The 27,045-nt window shown below is 37.1% G+C and overlaps 1 protein-coding gene across 1 annotated transcript in view; it reads left to right on the top strand.

The window, feature by feature from the left end:
• DMD (dystrophin) overlaps positions 1-27,045 on the top strand; it is a 2,292,284-nt gene that overhangs the window by 762,477 nt on the left and 1,502,762 nt on the right. Inside the window, exons 19-20 of the mRNA XM_056131284.1 lie at positions 13,970-14,057; positions 22,955-23,196. Of these exons, the coding sequence (XP_055987259.1) occupies positions 13,970-14,057; positions 22,955-23,196 (330 nt within the window). The remainder of the gene's footprint in view (positions 1-13,969; positions 14,058-22,954; positions 23,197-27,045) is intronic.

The following is a 27,045-nucleotide window of genomic DNA, read 5'->3' on the forward strand; positions in this document are numbered from 1 at the left end:
CACTGGAAGCATAAATCATCAGGGATCGATATTTTATTAGTTTATTTGAAATGTTGTTATTTGTCTGAATAATCTGTCTTTGTCCTATTATTTCCATGCCTTTTGTTTGTTTGGGGCCATATCTGGCAATGCTCTGAGTCTCCTCCTGAAACTGTGCTCAAGGATCAGTCCTGGCTTTGCTTGAGTGCCCATATGCAGTGCTGTGGATCAAACCAGGTCAATTGCCTGCATGGGTCGTGCTTTGCCTGATGTATTCTCTGTCTCTCTCTCTGTGTGTCTCTGTCTATTTCTCTCTTTCTCTTCTGCTCTCTCTGTCACTACATCTGTCTCTGTGTTCTGTCTATCTATGTCTGTCTCTGTCTCTGTCTCTGTCTCTCTCTCTCTTCCCCATCTCTCATGTTTCTGTTTCTGTACCTTAAATCAGCGTTTATCTTTTATTAAGTAGAAAATTTCAGTTCCAGCCCTTCACGACTAGGAATTCAAATATTTCCTGTTATCATATAGTGACTTAGAAGTAACTTTTGTTCAATCAATAGTGTCATCAGTGATAGACTAAAAGTGCTAAAAAATAGATACAATATTGTTTCAGTATTTCTCTGATGCCTCCTAAGTCATCTTTATTAACTTCTCCCCTTTTCTGAAATAACATCATTCTTAATTGCCTGCTAAAATAGTCCATGAAGTAATTTACCTAGACATTTCCTTCAAGCTAAATATAATGTATACGTATTAAAAACCCTTGAGAATAATATACAGAATGATTGAGATGCAGTTTCAGCATACATTAATTTTCATACTTCTTTACCTGTCAGTCCTTTTGAACACATGGGAGGATCATATCATGAACTTGAGTGGTATTCATTTCATTTATTTTCTAGATAACCATTGAAAACATGGCTAAATGTTACCCTCACATTCACTGGATTCCTTTATTCCTTTATGATCTTCAAGTGCTTTTATTCACTTCATGATCAGTTGATTTGTCACTGTCACTGTCACTGTCCTCCCGTTGTTCATTGATTTGCTCAAGCGGGCCCAGTAAGGTCTATTCTTTTAAAAAAGAATGCATTTTTTTCTCTATTAGATTTCATCCACACAGGTAAAACAGTATGCTTAAACATTGCATTCTAGGCCCTGGGTGTCTACTGTTTACATCTTACATACTACAAATGTAGGATCTCAGATGTAATGAATCAACTTTCATGAACAAGATTCACATGTGATGGTGTGAGAATCAGAACTTAAGAATGGGACATTATCTGACTCTGAATATCCTTCCATCATTCTGTAAATTATGCCATTGTTCAGAGTTTCTCACAGGAACGGCTCTAGCCATTCAAAATCTGGAATGAAACCCAAGGTCACGTAAAATCATTCATAATTATAATATGAAAACAATGTCATCAAACCTACAAGGTGAAATGATAGTGTGTATGGGAATTTGGGATCATACAGTGTTTTCTTAAAAGTCTTCTTATGATGTGCCTCTGTGTTTACTTTCTGGAAACTGTGTTTGCTTATTTCCAAGCCAAATCACTTTTAACCAAGTTCTATGGGAAAGATTCAAGCCAGTTAACTCTCCATTGCTGCTACCTCTGTTAATTTTGTTTACTTCTCAGAATATTCCTTCTTTCATTGATATATCCTTCTGTAAATTTTGTTGGTTTGTTTTGGGGGCCGTTGGGGTGGGGGGCATTCCAGGCAGTCCTTTGGGTTTACTTCAGGCTCTGCACTCAGAGATAACTCCTAGAAGGGCTCATGGGATTCTCAGTGGTGGCAGGGTGGAACCTGGATTGGCTGCCCTACTCTATGCTATTGCTCTGCCGCTGACTTATACCCTCATCTCTATGAACTTTGATTCTCTTCTCTCTGCCCACTGGTGCTTCGTTGTGACTCCTCTCACTTTCCATGGACGCTGTGATACTTCTACATCAAGACTCTCTCGGTCCTTTCCACTCATTCTATTAATATATGGAAATTGATTATACCTTCAAGAACACCACAAAGGCTCATCACTTTTTTCAACCCCTGACTCCTTTAGAATTGCTAGTTTCCTCATTTTTCGGAGCCAGCCCCGAAGGTACCATTTCAGAAGTACAAATATATCTTCCCTTGCATTTCATGCCGGGTGGTCATCTCTCATTCACCATTTGAGTTATGTTTTCAGTCACCGTTTTACTAATAGCATTTTCTCTTTGAGGATGTTGACAAGAGGAGCCCAGACACCTTTTCTTAACTTGTGACTTAATCCTAAATCTTGTCAGCTCAGCTGACTGTCCTTCTAACTCAGAAACTTTCATTTCCCTAATCATTTAGTTCTGCTACTCACTTGTATAGAAACACTGTAGATGTGTCATTGCCAGACATGACTGCATTCCTGCAGTAACATCCTTTAGCAGTCATCAGCATGGATTCACTCAGTTTCTCAGCATCAAAAGAGCATTTATTTCCTCCTCAGGTTATATCAATTGTTAACTCAGATGTTCATGGATATCTTCAACCCTATCCACTGTTCACAAAAGACTATTTTGCCTCATCCGGGAGTGAAAAAAAATATCTTTCCTATGAGGAGAATGTGTTGTTCCTCCTTCTTTTCCTTCTGCCTTGGTGGAAGTTCCTTGCTTTGGGTAGTTAATCTTGTTAGTTTGTTATTTCTCTGTGTTCACATTACCTTTATGTATGAAGGAAACTTATCTTTTTGACTACACACCTGTGTTTTCAGTCTTTTACTGTCTTTGGGGGAAGGGTGTTTATCATCAGCCTTTAAACAGTTTGTTTTTCTGTCTTTGAGAGACCTTCCTTCTCTAATAAACTGACATTTGAATGCTTTTGTGATTTGCTCAACGTTTATTACCAAACCTGTTAACCTCTTTAGTCTTAACGATATCCTTCCCCCACTCCTTGAATTATGGAAATCTGCTGATTTTTGAATTATTATTTTTTGCCATTTGTTCCATCTCATTTGTCCTTTAATGTTAATATTTTCCATTAGTTATTCCCTTACTTTAGATTCTTCTCATTCCTTCCCATTCAAATTGCATCTATTTTCTAATGAACCTGAAATATGAACATTTAGCTCTTGTTTCTCCTTTAAAGCCCACACCAATATATCCAATTGCCCAATAGACAGCTTCAAATGAGTGTTTGTCTGAAATGTAAAATAAATCTCATCTCTCCAGTCCCCATTTATTCTTTTTCTTTTCTTTTCCAACTCAGAAACCTAAAAGCTAACTGGGTCATGTAGATTTTTTTTCTCACCATTCACAAGTCCACAAGTTGACAGTTCAATTAATCTTGCTCCCTTAATAGCTCTTTAAACTGTCCAGTTCTCCCTCTTCTCCTCACCACAAACCTGATTAAAGTTAATACTGTGGCTTACCTCTGTTTAGAATAACATTCCTAGCTGGTCTTCCCTGCCACCAATATTATATTCCTTTAGGTTTCCTTTAAATTCTGCCTAAGTGAACATCTCAAATTACAGATATCATCTTCCTATGCCTTCATTTTATTTATCCAAGAAAGAATAAAGCAGCCAGTTATACTAAGAACTGGTTTGACACTCTTACAGATTCCTAGATCATATTATAGAGTTTGTAGCTAGTCTATGATATTTCCTTGTTGAATATGAGCAATAGCTCTGGATATCAAAGATAGATAGGAGAGAATTTCTTCATGATTGTGATGGATCAAAACAAAAGCATCGCAAATTTGTGGTTATGTCTCAATACACACAAAAGTAGTACTGTAGCACTTAATGTTGTTCAAATCACCCAACCTGACTCAGTGTCATGATCATCTTCACTTATTTGACATATATAGCTTTCTTTATGAATCATAGCTTGAAACTTTCTCTATGCATCTAAGTTGAATAAATAAATAAAAGAGTACCCAGGCCTAGAATTAGTTCCACTTCCTTACAGATTAAAACAAAACAGTATCCCGTCCTTAGATTTCCCTCTACTTCCTTAAGTAAATGCAGAGACCCGGTGCCTTGACCACCAATGCACCCCAGACCTAAATCCTACCAACCCTGGCTACTTCTTAGAAACACTCTTTCATCATCCCTTTGTGATTTCTCTTGTCGCATTTTTGTTCATTTTCTTAATCTTATAAGTTTGAAGATATGCCCCTGGTGGCCTTAGTGGATGCCATTGGAAGATACCCTGTCTCCCTGCTGTCTTCTTGATGCCTATCAGGATCCAATTTCTCTTTGTTAAACTTATTTACAGCCATTGCTACATCAATTCAATGGTTAACTCTGAAAAATCAGGGTCTAGTAGATAATTTTTGGTTTTTTTGTTTGTTTGCTTTGCTTTGGTTTGGATTAGCTTGCTCTTGGTATCTCAGTGACTGATAGAGTGTCTATTAATAAATGTAATTAATGTTTGACACTATGAATCAGTAATTATTTTCAGTTTGGAAGGGACATTTTAAGAAAGGCTCTGCTACCAATATCAAGGACATAACAACTTCTGAATAAACATTTGAGTGAATAAATTAGTTTTTTGTCAAAGGGAAAAACTTTATTGTTAAACGTTAAGTGAATAGAAAATTAATAGCTTCTAAAGTTTGAGTAGGACTCTTGGGAATCTGAAACTTACTTTCATATTAATTAGAGATGTCATGAAAGGAGGAAGCCTTTAAGAGATGCTGATAAAGGAAGGAAAAGAGAGGACATAAAGTGTTTTAACTGATTGTTAAGGAATAACTAAACTTTTCTTTTATATACTCTACAATTAAAAAATTTGCTTCCTTTTTCTACCAAAAACAATTATTAAAAAGTATGGATTGCACCACTCAGTTGATTTTCATCTTTGTTTGAAGTTATATGTTATAGAATTTCCTAATCTCTAATTATTTTATGATCCCACTACTATATTTAAAAATTAATCATATATTCATTATCAAATTGTTCACTGAAGCCAGTTTTGAATCAGTGCTTTACAAGTTATGTATTCTTGATATATTTGACTGAATAGTAGTTGTATATAATATAGTGAATATATCTTGAGCATTTAGTATTCTATAGCAGAAATATTTTCAAAAAACATGTTCTGTGCCTGCCCGGAGGGAAAAGGATGTTGCTCCCTTCTGCCTCTTTCCCTCTGGACAGCAAGATGGCAGCTGCCTTGGAGCTTTTTGGAAAGCCAGGTATGAGCTGGTTGTGACGGGGGCAACTGAAACCTCATGGGACGGGGGGCATTCTGGGCTCGTCCTTCACACCCTACCGAGGTCATGAGTTGCCCCCCACGAGCGGTTCTCCGGCACGGCCATGGCTCTAGAGCCACAGAAACCAGTCTCATAATTATCTCACTCTCAGCAGAAATACTTCCAGGCTTCATAAGTAAAACATCAGAAATCCAAAATCACACAGCCTCGCATCATCATTTAGATTCTTGAAACCAGCTACAGAAACAAATTATTTCAGAATGTCTTTTCAACAGGTCTGATTTGGGGGTGTAAAGTCTACATAATAATAATGCATCTTTTGTCGAAACAATGAATTTAATCAAAGTAAATAGAGTGTTAACTAGAATTCATCTGCCTCACAGGCATTGGGAGGGTTGGGAGGGAGGTATGTTGGGGTTCTTCTTGGTGAAAAATAAGTACTGGTGAAGGGAAATGTGTTTGATGATTGAATGACCGAGAATTAAACCTAAAAGCTTTGTAACTTTCCCCACAGTGATTCAATAAATTAATAAATTAAAAAATAAAAAATAAAAAATGTTTTGTCTTAAATATTAATACATTGGACATTGAAATACATTTTAAATAATATTTATATATTATAACATATTCACATATGATTAATATATATCTCATATTGTATACATCATTAATATAATTATTTTATAAGATATTCAACAGATTAAATGTTGTAGTATAATTATCTAATGCAGTATATAATGCAATGTATAGTATGCAAGTACATTGTATCTCACATAAATATATAAGTTTACATATCTATATATCTGGGAACCAACATGTACACAGAAAAGCTGAGTTAAAAGTATTAGAGAAAATTCCAAGAATCTTTTTATTTGCATAATGATGGAGAAGCATCCAGGATTTTGACCTTAAAAACTGGGGAGAGGCCTGAGAGCTAGTACAGAAGTGAAGACACTTGCCTTGCATGAGTATGACCTCATTTTGATCCTTGACAAATCATATTGTCCCTTGAGCTCCCGCAGGATTCTGGATGAAGATTATGAGATATCATTTAAGTGGCTCAGAATAAAGAAATAGACCCCAAACTTGTGATATCAGTGAACTTTTATTTCAGTCATTCTCTAATGGTAACAAAGCATTTCAGTGTGTAATCATAGCAATGGTGTTTTCACAATCTGAAAATGCAGGGACAGCTTAATTGGGGTACTTTAAAATATGAGCCTGTCTATTACCCAGTTGGGAGCACTTGTTTACCTGCTACTGAATCCAGAGTATCTTGGATAACATCATAGACATGAAACATTTCCCTCTTTTTTCCCTTCCAAATCAGTTCCACATTTCACAGTCTCAGATATGTACTGAGATCGTGACAATGCATTTTCAGTTTCTTCCTTAAGAAACCAGTATTTCCTTGTGTCCTATCTGATCATCTTGATACTTCATTCTGTTTTGCTATATTCGGTCTCTTCTTAACTTGTGATTTCCTATTCCTTATTTGCTGAGTCCTTGAAATGTTGGTAAGAATACCAAAAAGGTTCTTGAGATTTTACATATCTCAGACAAAGTCTGAAGTTTATACTACTGGTTACATTGTCAAAATGACATCTTCTCTTTATTCCATACTAAATGGTTATCGCACTGCATTCTGCTTTTCTCTTATCTATTCATCAAGCAAAAGAAGCATCTATACATTTTTGGCTTAATGAATTTTACATAATACTCATTTTTTTCTGATTGTCTAATTGTATATAATTATCATCAGGACGTGTTAGCAGTCCTCTTGGAGAGAAGACTGATTTGCCCATGTCCCAAGCTAATTGTAGTTTCTAGAATACTTTAATGTAATCCAGCTGTATCAAACTTAACAGTTATACAATGTTGCTTTCAAATAAAGTATTAAAAATGGGGCTGGATATCTAGTACAGCATGATAGGCACTTGCTCTGTATGCTCCCGACCTAGGTTTGCTCCTGGAACGTAATCTGATCTCTTCAGGATGACCAGGAGTGATTCCTAAGCACAGAGCTCAGTCCAGAGTAAAACCGGTATGCCCCCCACCAACACACAACAAAACTTTTTATTAAAACTGGAAATGGAGAGAATGTGAAAAAATGAAATAAAAAAAAGAAAACTAGGTTAGGTGAATAGTTTTGAAAGTGTCTACTTTCTCATATGCTACTTTAAAAAGTGTAAAATACACATAAAAGTGAGATACTTTAGAGCACTATACTCTTAGTAACCATATTTCTCTCGAGACTTTGGTTTTAGTTTTATAGTTTGCATTTTACTTTCTCTGCTAACCACTGATTTGGTTCTGTAGTCTGAATGCATTTGTTTTCTTTAGTTCATTGACATATTTCACTTTATTATGTATCATGTCACGGGTCACGGACCTCCCGTTGTTCATTGATTTGCTCGAGCGGGCCCAGTAACGATTCCATTGGAGACTTTGTTGTTACTGTGTTTGGCATATCGCATAAGTCACGGGTAGCTTGCCAGGCTCTGCCGTGCGGGCGAGATACTCTTGGTAGCTTGCCAGGCTCTCCGAGAGGGGCAGAGGAATCGAACTTGGGTTGGCCATGTTGGCCACTTGTAAGGCAAACGCCCTACCGCTGTGCTATTGCTCCAGCCCATGTATCATGTAGAATCAAGTAATATACTATTTATGAGTATTACTCTATTGTAATTATTTCTCTAAGAGACTACTTTATCGGTTTATCCTAAACATGTTTTTACAGTTACTGTGGCTGCCTTTCATTAGAATGAGCAGTTTGTCTGGGACAGGAACTCTTCACTGTCTTATTTACATGATACAAAGTACAGGGGGGCTGGTATTTCACTTTATTTCCTGGTACATGTCATTAAATTGATGTCAGTGTACAGAATCCAGATTCTCTGAATATTGGTAAATATACAGAAGCCGTTGGTTGCTTCTTTCTAAGACTTAAATAGTAACGTATTCCTTGAAGTCTCAGTTTGTGTATAATAGACATCTGGCATAGGGGTATAGTAATTGAGCTGTATCCCAGGTCAGTAATAAGAGTATCAATGATTGGTATCTGTTATATGAGCCCAGATAAACTTTCTGATCTCTTAGTGCCTGTATAGTACCCATATAACCATTTAATGGTTAAATGTTTTGGAATGACAACCCTGACAACTGTTTTAGTTACTTTTACTGTAAATTGTAGTCAATTATGTTTAGACCTATTTCATTTTCATTCAAATACCCCAGCAGTCATAGAGTATGTTCAAAAGAGAGTTGAATTTATAAGCATGTCCTAAGGATTCACATATTGGATTTAAAAGTTTATGCCTCTTATAACTTTGGGCACATTACTTCATTTTATGGAGACTCAGATCTCTTTTGTATGGATTAAGATCAAATGAAGCTGATTTCTTTTGTATTACAGACTCTGTGAAACACATCTGAAATTATGTTGCATAATCTGTAATCTGGCAGGCAGTGTAAGGAACTCCATTGGTGGGGGGGCACTCCCCATCAAAGCACAGAAGATTCTGAGCCCACTCGTGTCAGTTCTTAGCTGTGCATCTGACAGTTATGTCAGTGGGCCCAGTGGTATTGTGTACTGAAAGGGCCGCTCTTCCAGAGCTCAGGGGTCCATGCAGTGCTGAGGATTCAACTCAGGATCTTGCACTTAGAAAGCATACATGCCAGTCATCTCCATGGCTCCCAGAACTTTGTCCTACATACAGTCATTCCATTGTTCAAATATTCCATGACCTTGTTTCATTTCACTTTTTTCCTCTGTGAAACTGGAAATAATAGTGAATATTCCATTTTTATTGCCTTAAGAATCTTAGCAATCATGTTCAGTCCATAGTCTACTTTCAACATGCATCTCCCCTCCTGGGAGGATCCTCCAAACACCCTTAATTTGGTGCTCCCAAATGGGCACTGGTGGATGGATGGGTATTTGATCATTGTATAATCGAAACCCATGCACAAAAATTTGTATATCTACAAATGTACCTCATGGTGTTTCACTAATAAGAATTAAAAAAAAGAATCTTAGCATACACCATTTCTTTTGAAGTGCAGAAGCTTCTTAGGTTGTTGTAGTCCCATTTGTTTATGTTTGCTTCCACTTGCATGGTCAGTGCTGTTTAATCCTTAAAGATGTTTTTAGTTTCAATGTCGTGGAGAGTTTTGCTTACATTTTCCTCTATGTACCTTATGGATTCATGTCTGATATTGAGGTCTTTAATCCACTTTGACCTGACTTCTGTGCCTGGCATTAGACAGAGGTCAGAGTTCATTTTTTTGCAGGTAGCTATCCAGTTTTCCCAGCACCACTTGTTGAAGAGGCCTTGCTTGTTCCACTTCACATTTCTTGTTCCTTTGTCAAAGATTGAGTGGTCATATATTTGGGGGTCTGTGACAGAATATTTAACTGTGTTCCATTGGTCTGCTGGTCTGTTTCTAGCCCAGTACCATGCTGTCTTATTTACTACTGCTTTGTAGTACAGTTTGAAGTTGGGGAGGGTGATGTCACCCATCTTCTTTTCCCCAAGGATTGCTTTAACTATTCTTGGGGGTTTATTGTTCCATATGAATTTCAGAAGTGTTTTGTCTATTTATTTTAAAAATGTTATGGGTATCCTGATAGGGACCGCATTTAATTTGTATAGTGCTTCGGGCAGTATTGCCATTTTGATAATGCTAATCCTCCCTATCCATGAGCAGGGGATGTTTCTCCATTTCCTAGTGTCCTCTTTTATTTCTTGAAGTACTGCTTTGTAATTTTCCTTGTATAGGTCCTTCACCTCTTTGGTTAAGCTGATTCTGAGGTACTTGATTTTCTGAGGTACTATTATGAATGGGATTTTTTTAAAATGTCTATTTCTTCTCTTTCGTTATTTGTATATAAGAAAGCCATGGACTTCCAGGTATTGATTTTGTAGCCTGCCACTTTACTAAACAGACAGAATATTTACCCAACACCCATCTGATAAGGATTAATATCCAGGATATACAAGGACTGGTAGAATTTTCAAAGAAAAAACCCTCCAACCCCATCAAAAAATGGGGAGAAGAAATGAACAGAAGTTTCCTCAAAAAAGAAATACAAATGGCCAAGAGGCACATGAAAAACTGCTCCACATCTGTAGCCATCAGGGAGATGCAATTCAAAACAAAAATGAGATATCATCTCATACCACAGAGACTGGCACACATTTAAAAGAACAAAAGAAACCAGTGCTGATGTGGATATGGGGGAAAAGGGACACTCTTTCACTATTGGTGGGAATGCCGACTAGTCCAGCCTTTCTGGAAAACAATATGGACAGTCCTTCAAAAACTAGAAATTGAGCTTCCATATGAGCCCACAATACCACTTCTGGGAATATATCCCGAGGATGCAAAAAAGCACAGCAGAAATGGCATCTGTACCTATATGTTCATTGCAGCACTGTTCACAATAGCCAAAATTTGGAAAGAACCCAAGTGCCCTAGAACAGATGACTGGTTAAAGAAACTTTGGTTCATCTACACAATGGAATACTATGCAGCTGTCAGGAGAGATGAATTCATGAACTTTGCTTATAAATAGATAGACATGGAGAGTATCATGCTAAGTGAAATGAGTCAGAAAGAGAGGGACAGACATAGAAGGACTGCTCTCATTTGTGGAGTATAAAATAACATAACATGAGGCTGACATCTAAGGATAGTAGATACACAGGGCAGATACATTGCTCCATAGCTGGAAGGTTGCCCCATGAACAAAGGGGAGAAGGCAGCTGGAATAGAGAAGGGATCACTAAGAAATAAATGGCTGGAGGAATCAGTAGGGATGGGAGATGTGTAGAGAAAGTAGATAAAGGACCAAACATGATAACCTCTTAGGGTCTATATTGCAAACCATAATGTCCAAAAGTAGAGAGAGATTATGGGGAATCATGTCTGCCATGGAGGCAGGGGGAGGGTGGCAAAGGGGGGTATATTGGGTATATTCATGGTAGGGAGTGTGCACTGGTGGTGGGATGGGTGTTTGATCATTGTGTGATTGTAACCCAAATATGAAAGCTTGTAACTATCTCACAGTGATTCAATAAAATTGAAAAAAAGGAAGCTTAGCATACAAAGATTATGATCATTCCACTCAGAAAACCATTGATTTTTTATTATTTATGAAGATGATGCATATTCCTGACTTGACACTATATATATGCACATATTTTGAAATAACAAAAGATGCCAGAGAGTTAGTACAGTGGGTAGGGCATTTGCCTTGCATGAACCTGACCCAGGTTCAATTCCTGGCACCCCATATGGTCCCTTAAGCACAGCCAGGAATGATCCCTGATCTCAGAGCAGGGAGTAAGCCCTGAGAACAGCCAGGTGTGATCTCCCCAAAAATAATAAAAAATAACAAAAGTGACCAGATAGACACTACTATGGCTATGGTGCTTGCTTTGCATGCTGCCAACCCAGGTTCAAATCTAATCACCCCATATGGTACATTGAGCCCCACATTCTTCACACACAGCATTAACTGTTGTTGCTGTCATTGTTATTGTTTCTTTGGGTCATCCTCAGTGGTGCTCAGGAGCTATACCCAGCGTTGTTCTCCCAGCTATGCAGGAATGGAACCTAGGCCTTTGAGCTCTTTTCCCAGTCCAGCATTTGCCTTTCTATGGAAAACAAATTTAATGTATTAGAAAATGTGTATGCCAGTCAGATGCCAAGAATTTCAAAGATAAGAGGTGATCAAAAGATCAAAAATGTGCTTTGTAGTTTTGTCTAGATTCTTAGATAAAACAAGTTGTTACATCTACACTCATGAACTTTTCAGTTCCTCTAGAAATTTCAAACATTCCGTGGTTATCCACATGCTTGTGAAAACAACAATGCCTTTGTGAAACTGACTTTCATGGTAACCCGGAAGTTTTACCTGCTCATTGGTGTGTGGATTCTGGGAGCATTGTTTATTGAAGTGTAGAATGTATCATATTCAAATGTGTCCATCACTTACAGAGTTTCCCTGATCATAGTGTGAAATGGGTGTTTTTGAGGTAACCTAAAATTAAACAGTTCTTGTTTTTTTTCTGGGGTGAGTTGCAGTTTGAGTTTATGTCTTCTGGACTGAAGAGATAGTACAGCTGGTAGGGCACTCGCCTATGGCTAACCCAAGTCCAATACCTGGCAACACCAAGCACTGTAAGGAATAATCCCTGAACACAGTACCAGGAATAATCACTGAATACCACCAAGTGCCCCCCACCAAAAACCATCACTCTTTTAGGCCATGTATGTTTCTCAGTGGAAGGCTATTGTGAGGTTCTGAGTTTTGCCACTGGCTCTACAAAGAATATAGCACTGTAGCACTGTCCTCCCGTTGTTCATCTATTTGCTCAACCGGGCACCATTGTGAGACCTGTTGTTACTGAGTTTGGCATATCAAATACACCACAGGGAGCTTTCCAGGCTCTTCCATGTATGGGCGGGATTCTCTCGGTAGCTTACCAGACTCTCAGAAAGGAATTGAGGAATTGAACTGGGTTGGAGCATGCAAGGCAAACACCCTACCCACTGTGCTGTTGCTCCAGCCCAACTCCCTTAATAATACTTCCCCATTTTAAGTATTTAGTAAACACATGTGGATAGTAGCTATCCTGGTTGGCAAATGTTTCAATGAGCAATTTCAGGAATAATTCCTAAGGACAGAACAAGGAGAAACACTTGAGCATTGCTGGGTGTAACTCCAAAGCCCAAAAACAAAATAAACAAAAATAATATTTCCATTCTTTTGAATATTACTGTTGAGTATGTATTTACCATAATATATTCCCCAGCCTGTATTCCAATATTGTACAACAAATATTTGTTTGAATGCTGTGAGATGTAAACACATACTATTCTAAAAAATAGCCTGATATAGAATAACTTATTGCTTCAAACTCAAAACAAAGCTTTGTGTATTGCTGTTTTTAAATCACAAATCTTCTACTCTTAATGTACATTAAATGTGTTGTGTTTGCTTTTTTCTATGCACAGTTGTTTTCTGGGACATACAACATATATTGGTAGAGCTACATTATTTTAATGACTATAGTATTCTGTTATACTGCATCAGGGTTAAATGCATAGCTATGTAGAGACATTATTAAAGAGATCAATAATATTGAAGTCTTTTTTTGTTTAGTTGAATAATTTTATGTTCAAGAGTTAACTCTAGTAGGACAAATGAGCATAAATTCAGAAATAGCTAGGAAAGTAAAATGTTATTCTTTGTATTTTCACAATTTTAGAGAGAAAATCTAACCCTTGATTTTAAACATAAAATTACTTTTGTTCCTTTGCCAAATTATCTGTGGCAGTATTCTTTTCCCTCCATATATGCTCACTAGATTTCTTCTCTTTGTTTTGTAATGTGCAGTACTTACTTAGCAGCAGCAAATTCAGTGGTGTGTATTTAAACTACAAATAATGACCTGACACTTTCTCCCTTTATTGTTCGACTCACTTTGTTGATTCTGTTTTGTTTCTTTGCCATCTTAGAATGCATTTGACGTTAACATGAAAACAAAAGCAGTTCAGGATTGAGATCTTACTATTAGAAATAGAAGCAGTTCAGTATGGAAATCGTTTTGTAATTCCCTTGCCATTTTCATAGGTCTGGTGCCAAGATACTTGAAAAAAAAATCTTTAGATTCATCGGATAAGCTGACAGAGTGAAATATCTTAAGGCTTTAAAGGGCAAGTAGAAGTTATAATTACTGTGTAGCTTCACAATCCTTGCATTGAAATACTCACCTTTGCTATCACGCTGCAGGCCATAGAACGAGAAAAAGCCGAGAAGTTCAGAAGACTGCAAGATGCCAGCAGATCAGCACAGGCCCTGGTGGAACAGATGGTGAATGGTAATTACACGGAGTTGATTTAGATAATCTTCCTAGGGATTTGATAAACACATAGGTTCATATCTATCAGCTGAATTCTATCAGTCACTTTCTGAATGCAAATGTAAATTTACGTGAGTGTGTGAGTATTTTGCCATTCTTCATTAAGGTCAGACACATTATTAGGGAAAAAAGTCAACTTTGGCTTCCCTGGCATGAGATGAGATGTGGTTGAATATTTTATCAATCTTTCACAGAGAAATAAATTTTAATGCAACTCCTGCTAGCATTTGTGCAAATCATTACCAAGATTTGCAGAAATAATTGGAAATATAAGCAATCATATAATATATGTAAAGTGATTATAATCTGATTTTAAATAATTCTTGCAATCGATTTTTTTCTCCAATCTGTTGAATTATGTGGAAGTCTTCATCAACATACCAGTTAGCTCAGAACACATTTGGCAATTTCATATTGCTTTTTATTATTTCCCTCCTTCTCAAAGCTGTTTCCTTAGAAGAACTTTCATTTTTAAATTTCAAATTATGCAGAGAATATAAAGCACAAAGTGAGCAGAACTTCTTTTTTAACAATAGTGTAAAATTACCTTATGCTAACTTAGTGCCACCAAGCTGTTTGAACAAAAATTTATTTTTTGACATCAATTGTAAACATACTTTTGTAAAATTGCCGTTCTTACGCTGTGTTTATTTTCAGATTTAACTGATTCATGGAAATTAGGGATAGTGATTTATAAACAAGATTTTGTTCAAAGGATATATTTACAAGAATATGATAACCAAATGTCACAAATGCTTATTGCTCTGTGTGCCATTTTTCAGCAAATTCTGGAGTGTTAATTCCATGCATGAATTGCTTTTCCCTTAATTGTCAGGTAGGCCTTAAACCCTTATATGATCTTCCTAGGAATTCAATTCATTTTCTCCTTCTAATGAGGCCCACAACTGTACTTGGCCAAGGATTGAAAACGATCAAATAATGACAGTTGAGGGTTGGATTAGCAAGTTAATGAGTGTATAGGCAGTGCATATTTTAAAAGGTTGTTGCTAAAACATCTAAAAGGATGAATGCTGCTGGTTAGTTAATTGAGAAGTTTGAGCACAGCATATTCATGGATAATTAAATGATATGACCTAAAGATGATGTTGTAGCTGTTATATACCCCCAGTAACTGCATTATGACTATTTGGTTTTAATAAGCTGATGTCAACTATTGAGCATATCTTACCTTATGTGATCCTCTTAGGGTTGCAGGCACTGAATTATTCAAAAACCGTTAAAATATAGAAATGAAGGAAAAGATTCTTGGAGGGGAATTAAAACTATATACATGGTTAAAATGAGCTAATGATTTGTGCTAATAGTATCTTCTAGATTAATGATCTCACAGCTCTAACTTCTTAGGACATAATGAAAACCAGGACACAAATAGGCGACTAATAACTATTGACTGGCAATATTCTCCTTAGCAAAGCAAAATTAAGATTATACTAAAGATATTATGGGTCAGAAAATAATAATGCTTCTGAAAAGATGTTAATTTAGGCGACCGGAGAGAAAGCACCAGGATTCAGGTACTGCCCTTGCACACAGCAAACCCTGATTCAAATCCTCATTACAGCCTATGGTCTCTAGGGCACAGTCAGGAATAAACCCTGAGCACAGAGTCAAGAGTAATTCCTGAAACACACATGCATGTGCGTGCACACACACACATACACACACACACACACACACATACTCTCAAACACACACAGAGTTAGAAATTTTTTTGGAAGCAAAAAAAATCAGTAAGAGGTAAAGACTAGGGACAAAATTTTAGACATTTCTCATTGGGTAATGGTATTGATCAAATTTCACACTTTCCATTAGTTATGCCACTGAAGATATGGTGATCAAATATGAGATGAGGCTCAAATTTGGGCTTTCACTTGATCATAAGTCTGATTCATACAACTTACTTAATGACTTATAAGTAGCCTGAAATATCCCCACTTCACTCTTTCTTTGTCTTTCCCTGAAGAGTATTTATCGGATATGATTGTGAGAATTGAGTTGAATCTGATACACAGTTAAATCCCGGGAGTACCTCTTTAGATATATTTCAGTGGACAGTCCCCCCAACATTAACTTATACTAGCTTCTCTGGCATAAAACCCAAAGGTACAGTTTACTGGTGGAACTCGTGAAGAAGAAAGACAAATTAAAGTTTTCTCCTATCTATTCCCAACAACTGTAGATTTAAGTTATCCTAGTGAAACTCCTAAATTTACAAGCCCCAGCACCTCTTTCTAGGGCTGGCAATGTGGAATTGTCATAAGGCCTTTCACCACATGGATCACACATACATGCTTGTCTTTTCATTCATAGAAATATGAGAACTGAATCATGGTACTTCCTTTAGAACATCACAAGACAACAATTCCTTTTAACTACATGTCTTCACCTTAAAAATCAGGATTCATTTTTTTTGGAAGAAAAGGGTTAGCAACTTATTGTTGATTTCCAATTTTGTGAAATGTTAGGAGTTTAGCTTTATTATTCTATGTGTGTGCAGGTGTCGCCACCTACACAATAATTTAAGAACCAATGATTACTCTCAAATGGGATATATAAAAACAGATTAAAGAAACAAGTATTGGCTAAAGTCCTCACCACTGGAGATTTTGCCTATGAACTGAACTTTCATGGGGGTTTGGAGTGACTAGTAGGGGCCCTCGGAATACCGGTGGTTGGAGCTGATACTATGGTGATGGGTTCAGTGCTGAAATTATATATACATGAATGATGTGTTAAAAGTATAATTAACAGTATTGTGTATACTGGTACCACAATAAAAAATGGTAACGAAAAAAATTAGCCTAAGGGGCCAGAGAGATATTTCAGGAAGTCAGGAACTTTAGGGCAGGGACATTTATATTTGGCACTTTGGTATCATTTTGAATCAGTGTATCAATTAATTTCCATTTTAAACTTACATTCAATTAATTTGCATATTCCCATGTGAACATCAGTTTATTGGTAAAATTTTGGGAGCTTTTGATCAGAGCATTTAATGATAGAGTGAATTCACTACTGGATAAACTTTTCATAATTAAGATCCTATGATACTTACTGTCAATATCTATTTTCAGGATTATCATCTTATTCTTCAAATTCTTAACATCCATGAAGTTTAATGAGCATAAGTGGATACTTGACTGGAAAACTAATGACCTAATGATGCTTCTTGTAGCTGCTATGTAAATAGGGAACTTCCATAAATTTATTTTGGGGGGGGGTGGGAGATGGGGACCACACCCAGTGGTACTCAGTGGCGTTTCCTGGTGGTGCTCAGGGGAACATATGCAGTGTTTGATTGATCTGGGCTCAGCCATATATGTGGTAAATGCCTTAATCCCACTACTGTCTCTCCATCCCACTTTTATTCATTTAAAAAGATACAGTCTCAGAGACCTTTATTTTTCTATAAACATAAACATCTGTTGACAATTAGACTTTTGCTTTTGAAAAACACAATTCTATTTAATAGTTTTTTTTAAAGAACTGTGATTTACAAAGTTATCGATAGCTGAGTTTTAGGAGTATAGCATTTCAACACCAATCTCACACCAGTGTCAACTTCCCTCCACCAGTGTTCCCATATTCCCTCCCCACACACCAGCCCTACCCCATCTCCACCTGTCAACTTGTTAGGCAATTACAAAGTTTCGGTGGTTGCCACGTAGATCTCATGTTTTCAGTTTATTTGAGTGTTTTTTTGGATATAAGGCTTCACACATATCACCAGGATAACTGAAACCTTGATGCCTGCTCACCCATTACTTCCCATTGTCTCTTCCCTCCTTGATTTCTCTCCTTCTCTGCCCTTCATTCTAAACACTATGGTCAATTCTTGTGTTAGTATATAGTGCCCTTATCAGTTATAAAAATGATTCTAGATAAGTTGATTGCATTTGTTATTATTGAAGTTACCAAAACACTTATTATAAAAACACTTATAAAGATTTCACCGAAAAACATATATAAGCATAGCTCAATTTTCCTATAGAATTGTTTCAGAACAATTTCCAGAGAAGGTAGTATAACATAATTATCTAATAGTGTTAATGTTTCCTGCATTAAGCTGAGCTTCACTTTCAATTTCTAAATGTCCTTTTTTGTATGTTAATTAAAAGTCTGACTACAGTAATATTAAGGCATGTTTAAAGGCAGTAATTATTAGTATATTTTTCTAAAAGAACATCCCAAAATCATCACCCCCTGAGTGTTGGATTATAGTATTTAAGGTAAAACCTAATAATGAGTCTGCTATGGTTGATAATTAAATAGCACAGACTGATAACACAAACAGGGGATTCTCTTATCTACCTTAACTATTTTTAGTCCATTGGTTTAGAGCTCATTTCTGTAAGACCACGTAAATGATATCATTTGAGTGTGGCCAACAAACATGTACTTGGTGGGCCATGGCACGTATTATTATCAGTTTGGTCTACCTCAAAGCCAAGCTCTAATAATCTTCTGTTTATGTGATTACTATAAAGAATTTTAAAAGCCATAAGTGTTCTATTTCTATTTTGTAATGGAAGAGGTTTTGGAACAGGTCTTTAAACCCGTGGGGCCTGCAAATCATGCTGTTTGGGTTGATCCCTCTATCATAAATGAGTCACTTGCCAGAATTACACCAATTCACTCATTTATTCTTCCCTCAGTTTAGGACACTTTGATTTATGTCTTCTTTTTTTCTAACCTGGCACTTGCAATAATGGTCTACACAGAGTTCACATACATAAATGCTTTTAATTGACAGGCAATTTTTCTTTGTTTAATCCCCAGAGGAAAAGACTTGGTAGACTTGGTGGTGGGGGTGAGTGGTGTGTGTATGTGCGTTTGTGTGTGTGTACACCTTTAGGAAGTTCTCATGATCACTGCTATGAGAGACAATTAGTTATAAAGCAAATATGAGTAGGAATCACTTTTTCTCTCACAACTCCATGTTTAGAAATGTTTAAAAGAGCTATAATATAAATTTATGTACTTTATTCACTACAAGGGTGACTTCTATATAGTCCTATTAATATTTGAAAGTAATTTAAAAAACATTTTCTAACAGTTGTATAAAAGTTAGTGCAATCAAATAAGGCCCTGGAAATTAATCAGAAGTACATGGACCTTCACGGACTCTGAACAAATGTCCATTATATTTTAGTCTCATTTTCAATGTCGAATGGACTTGTAATGACCCTCACTTAATGTTCAAGAAATATAAGGGACTATTTATTAGCAACATTATTTCAAGCTTTTATTCTAAATTGTCTTCTAATTCAAGAGCTCTGAAAACACAGGTTTTGCATTATTCTATCCTGGCTTCATGGGTAATGATGAATATACTTGATGAGGAATACTTCACTTTAAGTGGCAGTTCTGAAGTACTTGCATGGAAGGTGGTGCACAATTAAAATTATTCTAACAGTCTGTTATGCACTGTACACAAGTAATAAAATTAATGGATGCACTTCAAGTAATGATCCATTTCCTCTGGGTGCAATATATTTATTCATAGACTATTTCAGGGGTTGTTTAGAATATGAGATGTGAATGGATTATGATCCATTATCCCTGAGATTCTAATATGCTACCACAAAATGGTTTCCGTCACTATTGTTCATAATATCTGGTGAGTTAGTATTTGTTTTCTTAAGTAGCTAACAAAAAAATTAGAAAAGCGAGTGCTGGAATGATTAGTTTGTAAAACTTTGCAGCTATTTTCACACTCTAGTATCATAAACTTTAATCATTTTGATTAAAAAGCCCTATTAAATACATAAACATACATTACATATAGTAGTAAAAATTAGTCTTACATAAGTTTATACTTGATAAGCACTTATTACCTCTGCATATTCTGCAAAAGTTTTAAGGGGTTGGTCCAAAGAAATAGTCCAGGCATTTGCCTTCCTGAGTCTGATTGAATCCATGATACTGCAAGCATGCCCCAAATATCTGAGTTTCTTGTATGGCCTCATCTTTTTATTATATATTTACTGAAATTTTTGGTTGTCTGCTATTTGTCAAACTTCCTGTGATTGTTTCACACATATTAACTCAGACCATGCATAGATATCCTATGAGGTCAATTCTATTTCATCCACGTTTCATGGGTGAGAAAATGGGACCCAATGTCACTTTGTTCAATAATGAAACCCAGTTTACCAGGTGATAAGAAGGTCACATTTGAACTCCAGTCTGACTAATATAATAATTCTTTTTATGAATTTCTATGACCTTCTCACCACATTACCATTTATACTTCTTTAATACATTATTTTAATTGCCTTTATTCAATTTAAAATCGTGGTGCTAGTATGTTGAGGGTATTATAGAGTTCATAGTAGATTTATACAGAATTAACTTTTCTCACTTAATTCCTTTAATAGTGATATTATAGGCACATTTTGTGGCACACATATTGATTTGATAGTTTCGGTAATGATCAACACAGATATATTAAAACCTACCTCTAGAAGAATTGCCATAAAATTAGTCATATTTTAATTCTTTTGATTATATTACATACTATTTATAGTTAAGGTTTGTTTTTTTGTTTGTTTGTTTTGGGCTACACATGGAGGTGCTCAGTATTTACTCCTGGCTCTGTGCCCAGGAATGATTCTTTGTAGGCTTGGGGGACCATATGTGGTGCCAGGTATCAAACCCATGTGTGCCACATTCAAGGCAAATGCCCTCCCTGCTGTCCTATTGCTCAGATCCCTAGAATTTTAGTTCTTATACTGCTACCGGGCCTCTATAAAGTTTACTTCTTTTAAAGGATAAAGAGGTATTAATATGCTTCATTACTATTTATACAAATGTTAAATGAGACTAAACCCAGCCTCTCTGTCATTTGTCTGTCTTGAACTTGGGCTACTATCGATCGGCCTTCTTTATCCAAGTACTTATTCAAGTTGAACATATTAACCTACAATTTGTTCTCCTAAACATCTGGTTATTTCGATCCATGACACATTTTTGAGTCCATTTATCAGTTTATGATTTCTTCTTTTATCATTTTATTTTATTCGTTTCATTTGTGTCACACACAGCAGTGATCAGGTTTCAATCTCTGGCTGGCTCTGCACTCAGCAGTCATTCCTGGCTGGCTCAGGGGACCGTATGAGGTACAAAGTTTTGAACCTGAGTCAACTGCATGCAAGGGCATTGTTCTTTCAGCTATACTATCTCTCTGGCCAAATCTCGGTGTAATTTTAAGGGTTTCCGAGCATTTTTTCATATTTGTTTGTTAAACTGAGTGCCCATTTGACTGAAGTTTTGGATCCTAACACTGTATGACAAATATTACCATTTCACAACTATAGTTACTAAGTGGCATCTGTCCTCAAACATTTTTCTGTAACTCTTGGACACTGTTTGGTCACTTGGTGATAATTTGATTTTGAATTATCACATACAGTCTATTATACAACATGTCCAGGTATATAAAAAATACCTGTTGCTTCCTAACTTTTAGGTGCTTATTAGAAGAACATTTTTTAAGCAATATAAGAATCATATGGTGGCGGGGGGGTGGTGTTCACAGCAGGGTGCTCAGGGTTTACTCTTGGGTCTGTGATCAGGGGACAGTCCTGGCAGTGCTCAGGGAAATGACAGCTGGCAGTGCTCAGGGGATCAAATGGGGTCCCAGAGATTGAATTCCGGTCAGCCATATGCAAGGCAAATGCACTAAACACTGTACCATTACTCCTGCCCCTAAAAGAAATTATTCCCCCTGCAAACCATAGGAAAAGGAAAATGAGACTATTTGAGCAGAGGAAAGTGAAAGGGCCAAGCTATTAAAACTATGTTCAGATTCAGAGTTTCAGGGCTGTTACTTTAAATACTGACAAACAGTATATTAATAAGTCAATATATTATTTAATCTATACTAACGGGCCTAGTATATATTTTGTCATACAAAAGAGGCACTCCATAAGGCTACAGGCAGTAACGATGTGCTTCTTTCCATTTTGGCCTTGATTGATTTTTTCCATCTGTACATTTCTTATAGTTATCCATCTGCACTTATAGTTAAGCATTATTTTAAAATTTGACTCAGCTTTCAGATTTTTAAATGTAAACCTTGTTTCGTAATAGAAGGATTTTATTTTTGTAATTTCAGTTCCTTGTACACAGGAACAATCTGCTTATTTCTGGCTTTCTACAACAGAAACACAGAATTAATTATTTTTTTTAAATTCCCACTTTTTTCCATCAAACTCCATCCAACTGTTAACATTTGAACTACTTCTCAATTGCACTACAAAAAACAAAGTGTATGTTGGGGCCAGAGAGATGGTCCAGCAGGTAGGATGCTTGCCTTGCACATGGCTAACCTGAATTCAACTCCCTGGCATACCATATGGTCCCTTGAGCATTGCCAGAAGTAATTTCTGAGAGCAGAGCCAGGAGTAACCCCTGAGTATTACTGGTTGTGGCCCAAGACAAATTAAAAATAAAATGCATTTAAGTTCGCTTAAGAGATATACTTTTATATCTTTTATATACACGATGCTTTTATATACTTTTATATACATGATACTTCAAATTTGTTTGGGGCATATAAGTATATTTGTTCATGCTCACTCCTTCACCATTAATCAGTAATATGTTCTTCCACATCTCATAGCATGTATTCTTATTAGAATAAACATTTTGATAAGATAAATAATTTGTATTTAATAACCAGAAATCAAGTTGGTGCTTTTACTTTAAGCAAAAGAAGGTTTGTTTGAAATCATTCATGTGGTGAATACTTTTAAACTTCACATAATGTCTTAAAAGATATTTCAGTCTCTGGCTTGAGTGGATATATTAAAACCAATCTTTCTTTCTAGAGGGTGTTAACGCTGACAGCATCAAACAAGCCTCAGAACAACTGAACAACCGGTGGATCGAGTTCTGCCAATTGCTAAGTGAGAGACTTAACTGGCTGGAGTATCAGAACAACATCATCACTTTCTATAATCAGCTACAACAATTGGAGCAGATGACAACTACTGCTGAAAACTGGTTGAAAACCCAGCCCACCTCCACATCAGATCCAACAGCAATTAAAAGCCAGTTAAAGATTTGTAAGGTCAGAATCTTTCTCCTCTTTAAAACATGAGCAATAGGAATTACTTGGCAATTTCTAGAGGAAGAATGACAATCTAATAATAACATTTTCCTTTACGTACTTATGCACAGTAAAAAAATCAAGAATGAAGCCAGAAAATCAGTTTTAATAGGTAATCTATGAATTTTCAAATCCTGAAATAAAACAAGAAACATTTAGAGTAGTTACATATGGATAATGGATTTTGTTTGCAGAATGTAGAGGCAGTTTCAGAGTATGGAAACCACATCATTCATATGAAATCTGACCAATTATTTAGACTTCTTTCAAATGGAAGCTCATGTATTCATAGTAAAACCAATTCATATGTTGAAAAGTTGAACCTACATAAGTACAAAAGCTGATATATTATAAAATCTGATAGATGGTCTCTGAAGCTGACGGCCAACTCAAATCGAGTTGAGGATGGTTTATTTACCAAGAAAGAGTTTATAAATAGAAGAACCAGAGGAGATCGTGCAGTAACCCAGCATTAGAGCTATTACCAACCATTTTAGGACAGAAATGATGTGGAAGGGGGAGGTTTGGGAATTCTCAAGAGAGCCTGACAGATGCCCATTGGAAAGGCAACCGGAAGAGACAGCCCAGGACAACATTCCCAGAATAGAGCCTGAAAAACAGAACCCCTACTTCATTCTTCTCTTTGCCTCCAGAATCAGAATTAATCCCCAGTGACTAAACTTAATCAGAAGGCAGAGGGCAGGAAGCTGTGGTCTATAATTGTTATTCTCCTGGGTCATAGGGAGGATGGCTCAGGAATCTGGAGAGATGAGCACGATATAAGCAGCTCAAAAGGACCTAAGAAAATAGATTGTGATTAGTGTTAGAAAATAAAAAATATATACTTGTGTCAATAATTGGAGTGTTTGACTTAGTCATGTTGAACTACACCCTCTTCATGGGAACTGAGACTGATTATAGGTCTGATTATAGGACTGATGTGAAAGATGCCTGGGTGTACAGTCCTTTCAGAGCCTTAGTGACTGAATGGACCTTCATTGTTTTGGGGGGATGGGGGTGAGCGACTCTCAAGTGATACTCAGAAGGACTAGGGGCCCCAGCAATGATTCTTGGTCATTGCCTCTCAGTTCAGTGTGAGAGCCCAAGGATGTAATCTTGCTTGGGCCCTGTAGAGCTGGGCCCCCTAAGTCCATTCCAGCAGTGATGGGGGCCAACAGACCCAGGCCTGTTGATTCTCACAGGCTTCAGGACTGCATGTGATGCTGAAAATTGATGCACATCAGGTGCATGCTAGGCATGCATCCCTAATGTTGTATTATCTCCAGGACCCTAATCTGCAGCTTTTGCAAGGAATGCTGAAAGTGATGGGATATTGAAGATGAAAGGTGACAGGCTTGGCTTGCAAATGACAAAGAAGAAAGTAATTTTGGACGGAGTGAAGCATAGAAAGATATAGCGATTCTTTATATATTACAGCTTGACTAGAAAATAAATAGCAATCAAATATATTTCTGGATAAAATGAAATGGTAAAGTATTTATTTTATAACAACTATGTTGATGTAGGCAGTTTCTATATTTAGGCACATGTTTTTCGTCAAGGAGAGAATCTGGGCTGGAGACATAGCACAGAGGTTAAGGCACATTGCGAGAGACCAGCCAGATTCAATCCCTGGCATCACACCTGTACTTTTCCAGGTGCGGCCCCAAAATCAAAATAAAGAAAAATAGGAAATAGAATAGAATGCTTAGTTTTTTCTCCCAGCACCCCTTCCCACCCCACCCCAGAAACAGTTGATTATTGTACCTGCTTTCATTTTGACAGTACATATTCTAGAGTAGTTTCTGTTTCTTGATATTTCTGACTTAGATCTAGAAGTTGATAACAAAGCGCTAAAACAGAAGATAGTTATATGCGTGACATAAAAATATAGGGTCATGGTACCACCAGAGCTCATGCGAAGTCTGTTAGACTGTTTAGGCTGCCATCACTGTGTCACTGTCACTGTATCACTGTCATCCTATTGTTCATTGATTTACTCGAGTGGGCGCCAGTAACGTCTCATTTGTCCCAGCTCTGAGATTTTATCAGCCTCTCCTTACTCATATTTCCCAATGCTGCTGTATTGGAAGCTCTCTCAGGATCAGGGGAATGAGGCCAGAAATGGGGCTGGAGTGATAGCACAGTGGGTAGGGCGTTTGCCTTGCACACGGCCGGCCCAGGTTCAATTCCCAGCATCCCATATGGTCCCCCAAGCACCACCAGGAGTAATTCCTGAGTGTAGATACAGGAGTAACTCCTGAGCATCACTGTGTGTGACCCCAAATAAAGCAAAAAATAAAAGAAAAGAAAAAACTCACTCTGATTATTAGGCTGCCATAACAAATATTATAATCTGAGCAGCTCGAACAATGAAAATTTGCTTTCTTGGAGTTCTGAAACCTAGATAGTTCCCGATGACTTGAAGGGCTCCTATTCTGGTGACACTTTTCTTTCTGACTTGCAAACTGCTGTCTTCTAACCATGTCTCCTCACAAGACCTGTGTCCTTGGTCCATGTGAAGGAGAAGTGATAGAAAAAACTCTTTTTATTCTTAAGGTTATCAATCCTTTAAAAATGTTTGCCATTTGTTTTTGTTGAAGATTCCCTACTTAACCCCTCATTTAATCCCAATGCCTGGGTCACACTTGGCCCCAGAGTATAGGGAGGAGAAGGGCAGAGAAAGAATGAAATTGAGTGGGTAAGAGGATAGACAGTAAAGAGTGGGGAGCAGCAGTCAAGGAGATTTGAGTACATTGGTGGTGTAAAGGAGTGATAGAGCAAAATATTCAAACCACTGAATCAAGGACACAGAAAAATGAGACCCAAACTTTTACAACCCAAATTAAGAGTGTGCCTGCCTGTCTTCCCATCTCATTATTTCAACATGATACTCTCCACATCCATCCATTTATAAGCAAATTTGATGACTTTATTTTTCCTTGAGGTTACAAAGTATTCCATTGCATAGATGTGCCATCGGTTGCTCTCATTCCTGGGATATAAAAAATAAATGGTATGAGACTAAAACACAAGGAGAGTAGAAATATAGACTAGGAGGACAGGTCCACTGTTGGAATCATACCAGAAGTGAGAGTGGTGGGTGGGCTGAGTGCAGTTAGGTTCAAGGGACCACTCTGACAATGATAGTTGGAAATTATCACTATGGACAAGAACTGAGTGTGAAAAGTAGGTAAAGAGATGTACATGATAACCGTTCAGTACCTGTATTGCAGACCACGATGCCCAGAAGTAAAGAGAGGATGGGGGAGAGGGAGGGAGCGAGAGAGAAAATACACCTGCCATTGAGTCAGTTTGGAGTGGGGAGCGAAGTTGGCAGGACGGAAACTGGGGACATTGATGGTGGGAAATGTACACTGGTGAAGGGAACGTTGTATGACTGAAGCCCAGTCGTGAATAATTTTGTAGCTGTACATCCAATTCAAAAATAAAAATGTGCCTGTCAAAGTGGTAGGCTGAGGTTGGCAGAGTAGGGGGCCTGGGAAGCAACCTGGAAACCCTGGTGGAGGGAAGAAGGCACTCGTGAGAGGATTTGTGCTGGAATACAGGATAACTAAATACCAACTATGAATACATTTGTAAAATCATGGGGTTTTGATAAAATTTCACACCAAGCTCTGTTTTAGTAAATGCGGTCATATATGGCACATTAGGACTTGAACATACATGCTTGTTTATTTTTTTGTGGGTGCAGGATTGAATGCATAGGACTCTGTTCCATTCTGGTTCACTAGTTCACGGCCTCTCATAGCCTGAGCTGTAACTATCTCCAGGCTGTTCTCATTGCTG

This window comes from Sorex fumeus, unplaced genomic scaffold, assembly GCF_029834395.1.
Source record: "Sorex fumeus unplaced genomic scaffold, SorFum_2.1 ptg000086l, whole genome shotgun sequence".
NCBI lineage: Eukaryota > Metazoa > Chordata > Mammalia > Eulipotyphla > Soricidae > Sorex > Sorex fumeus.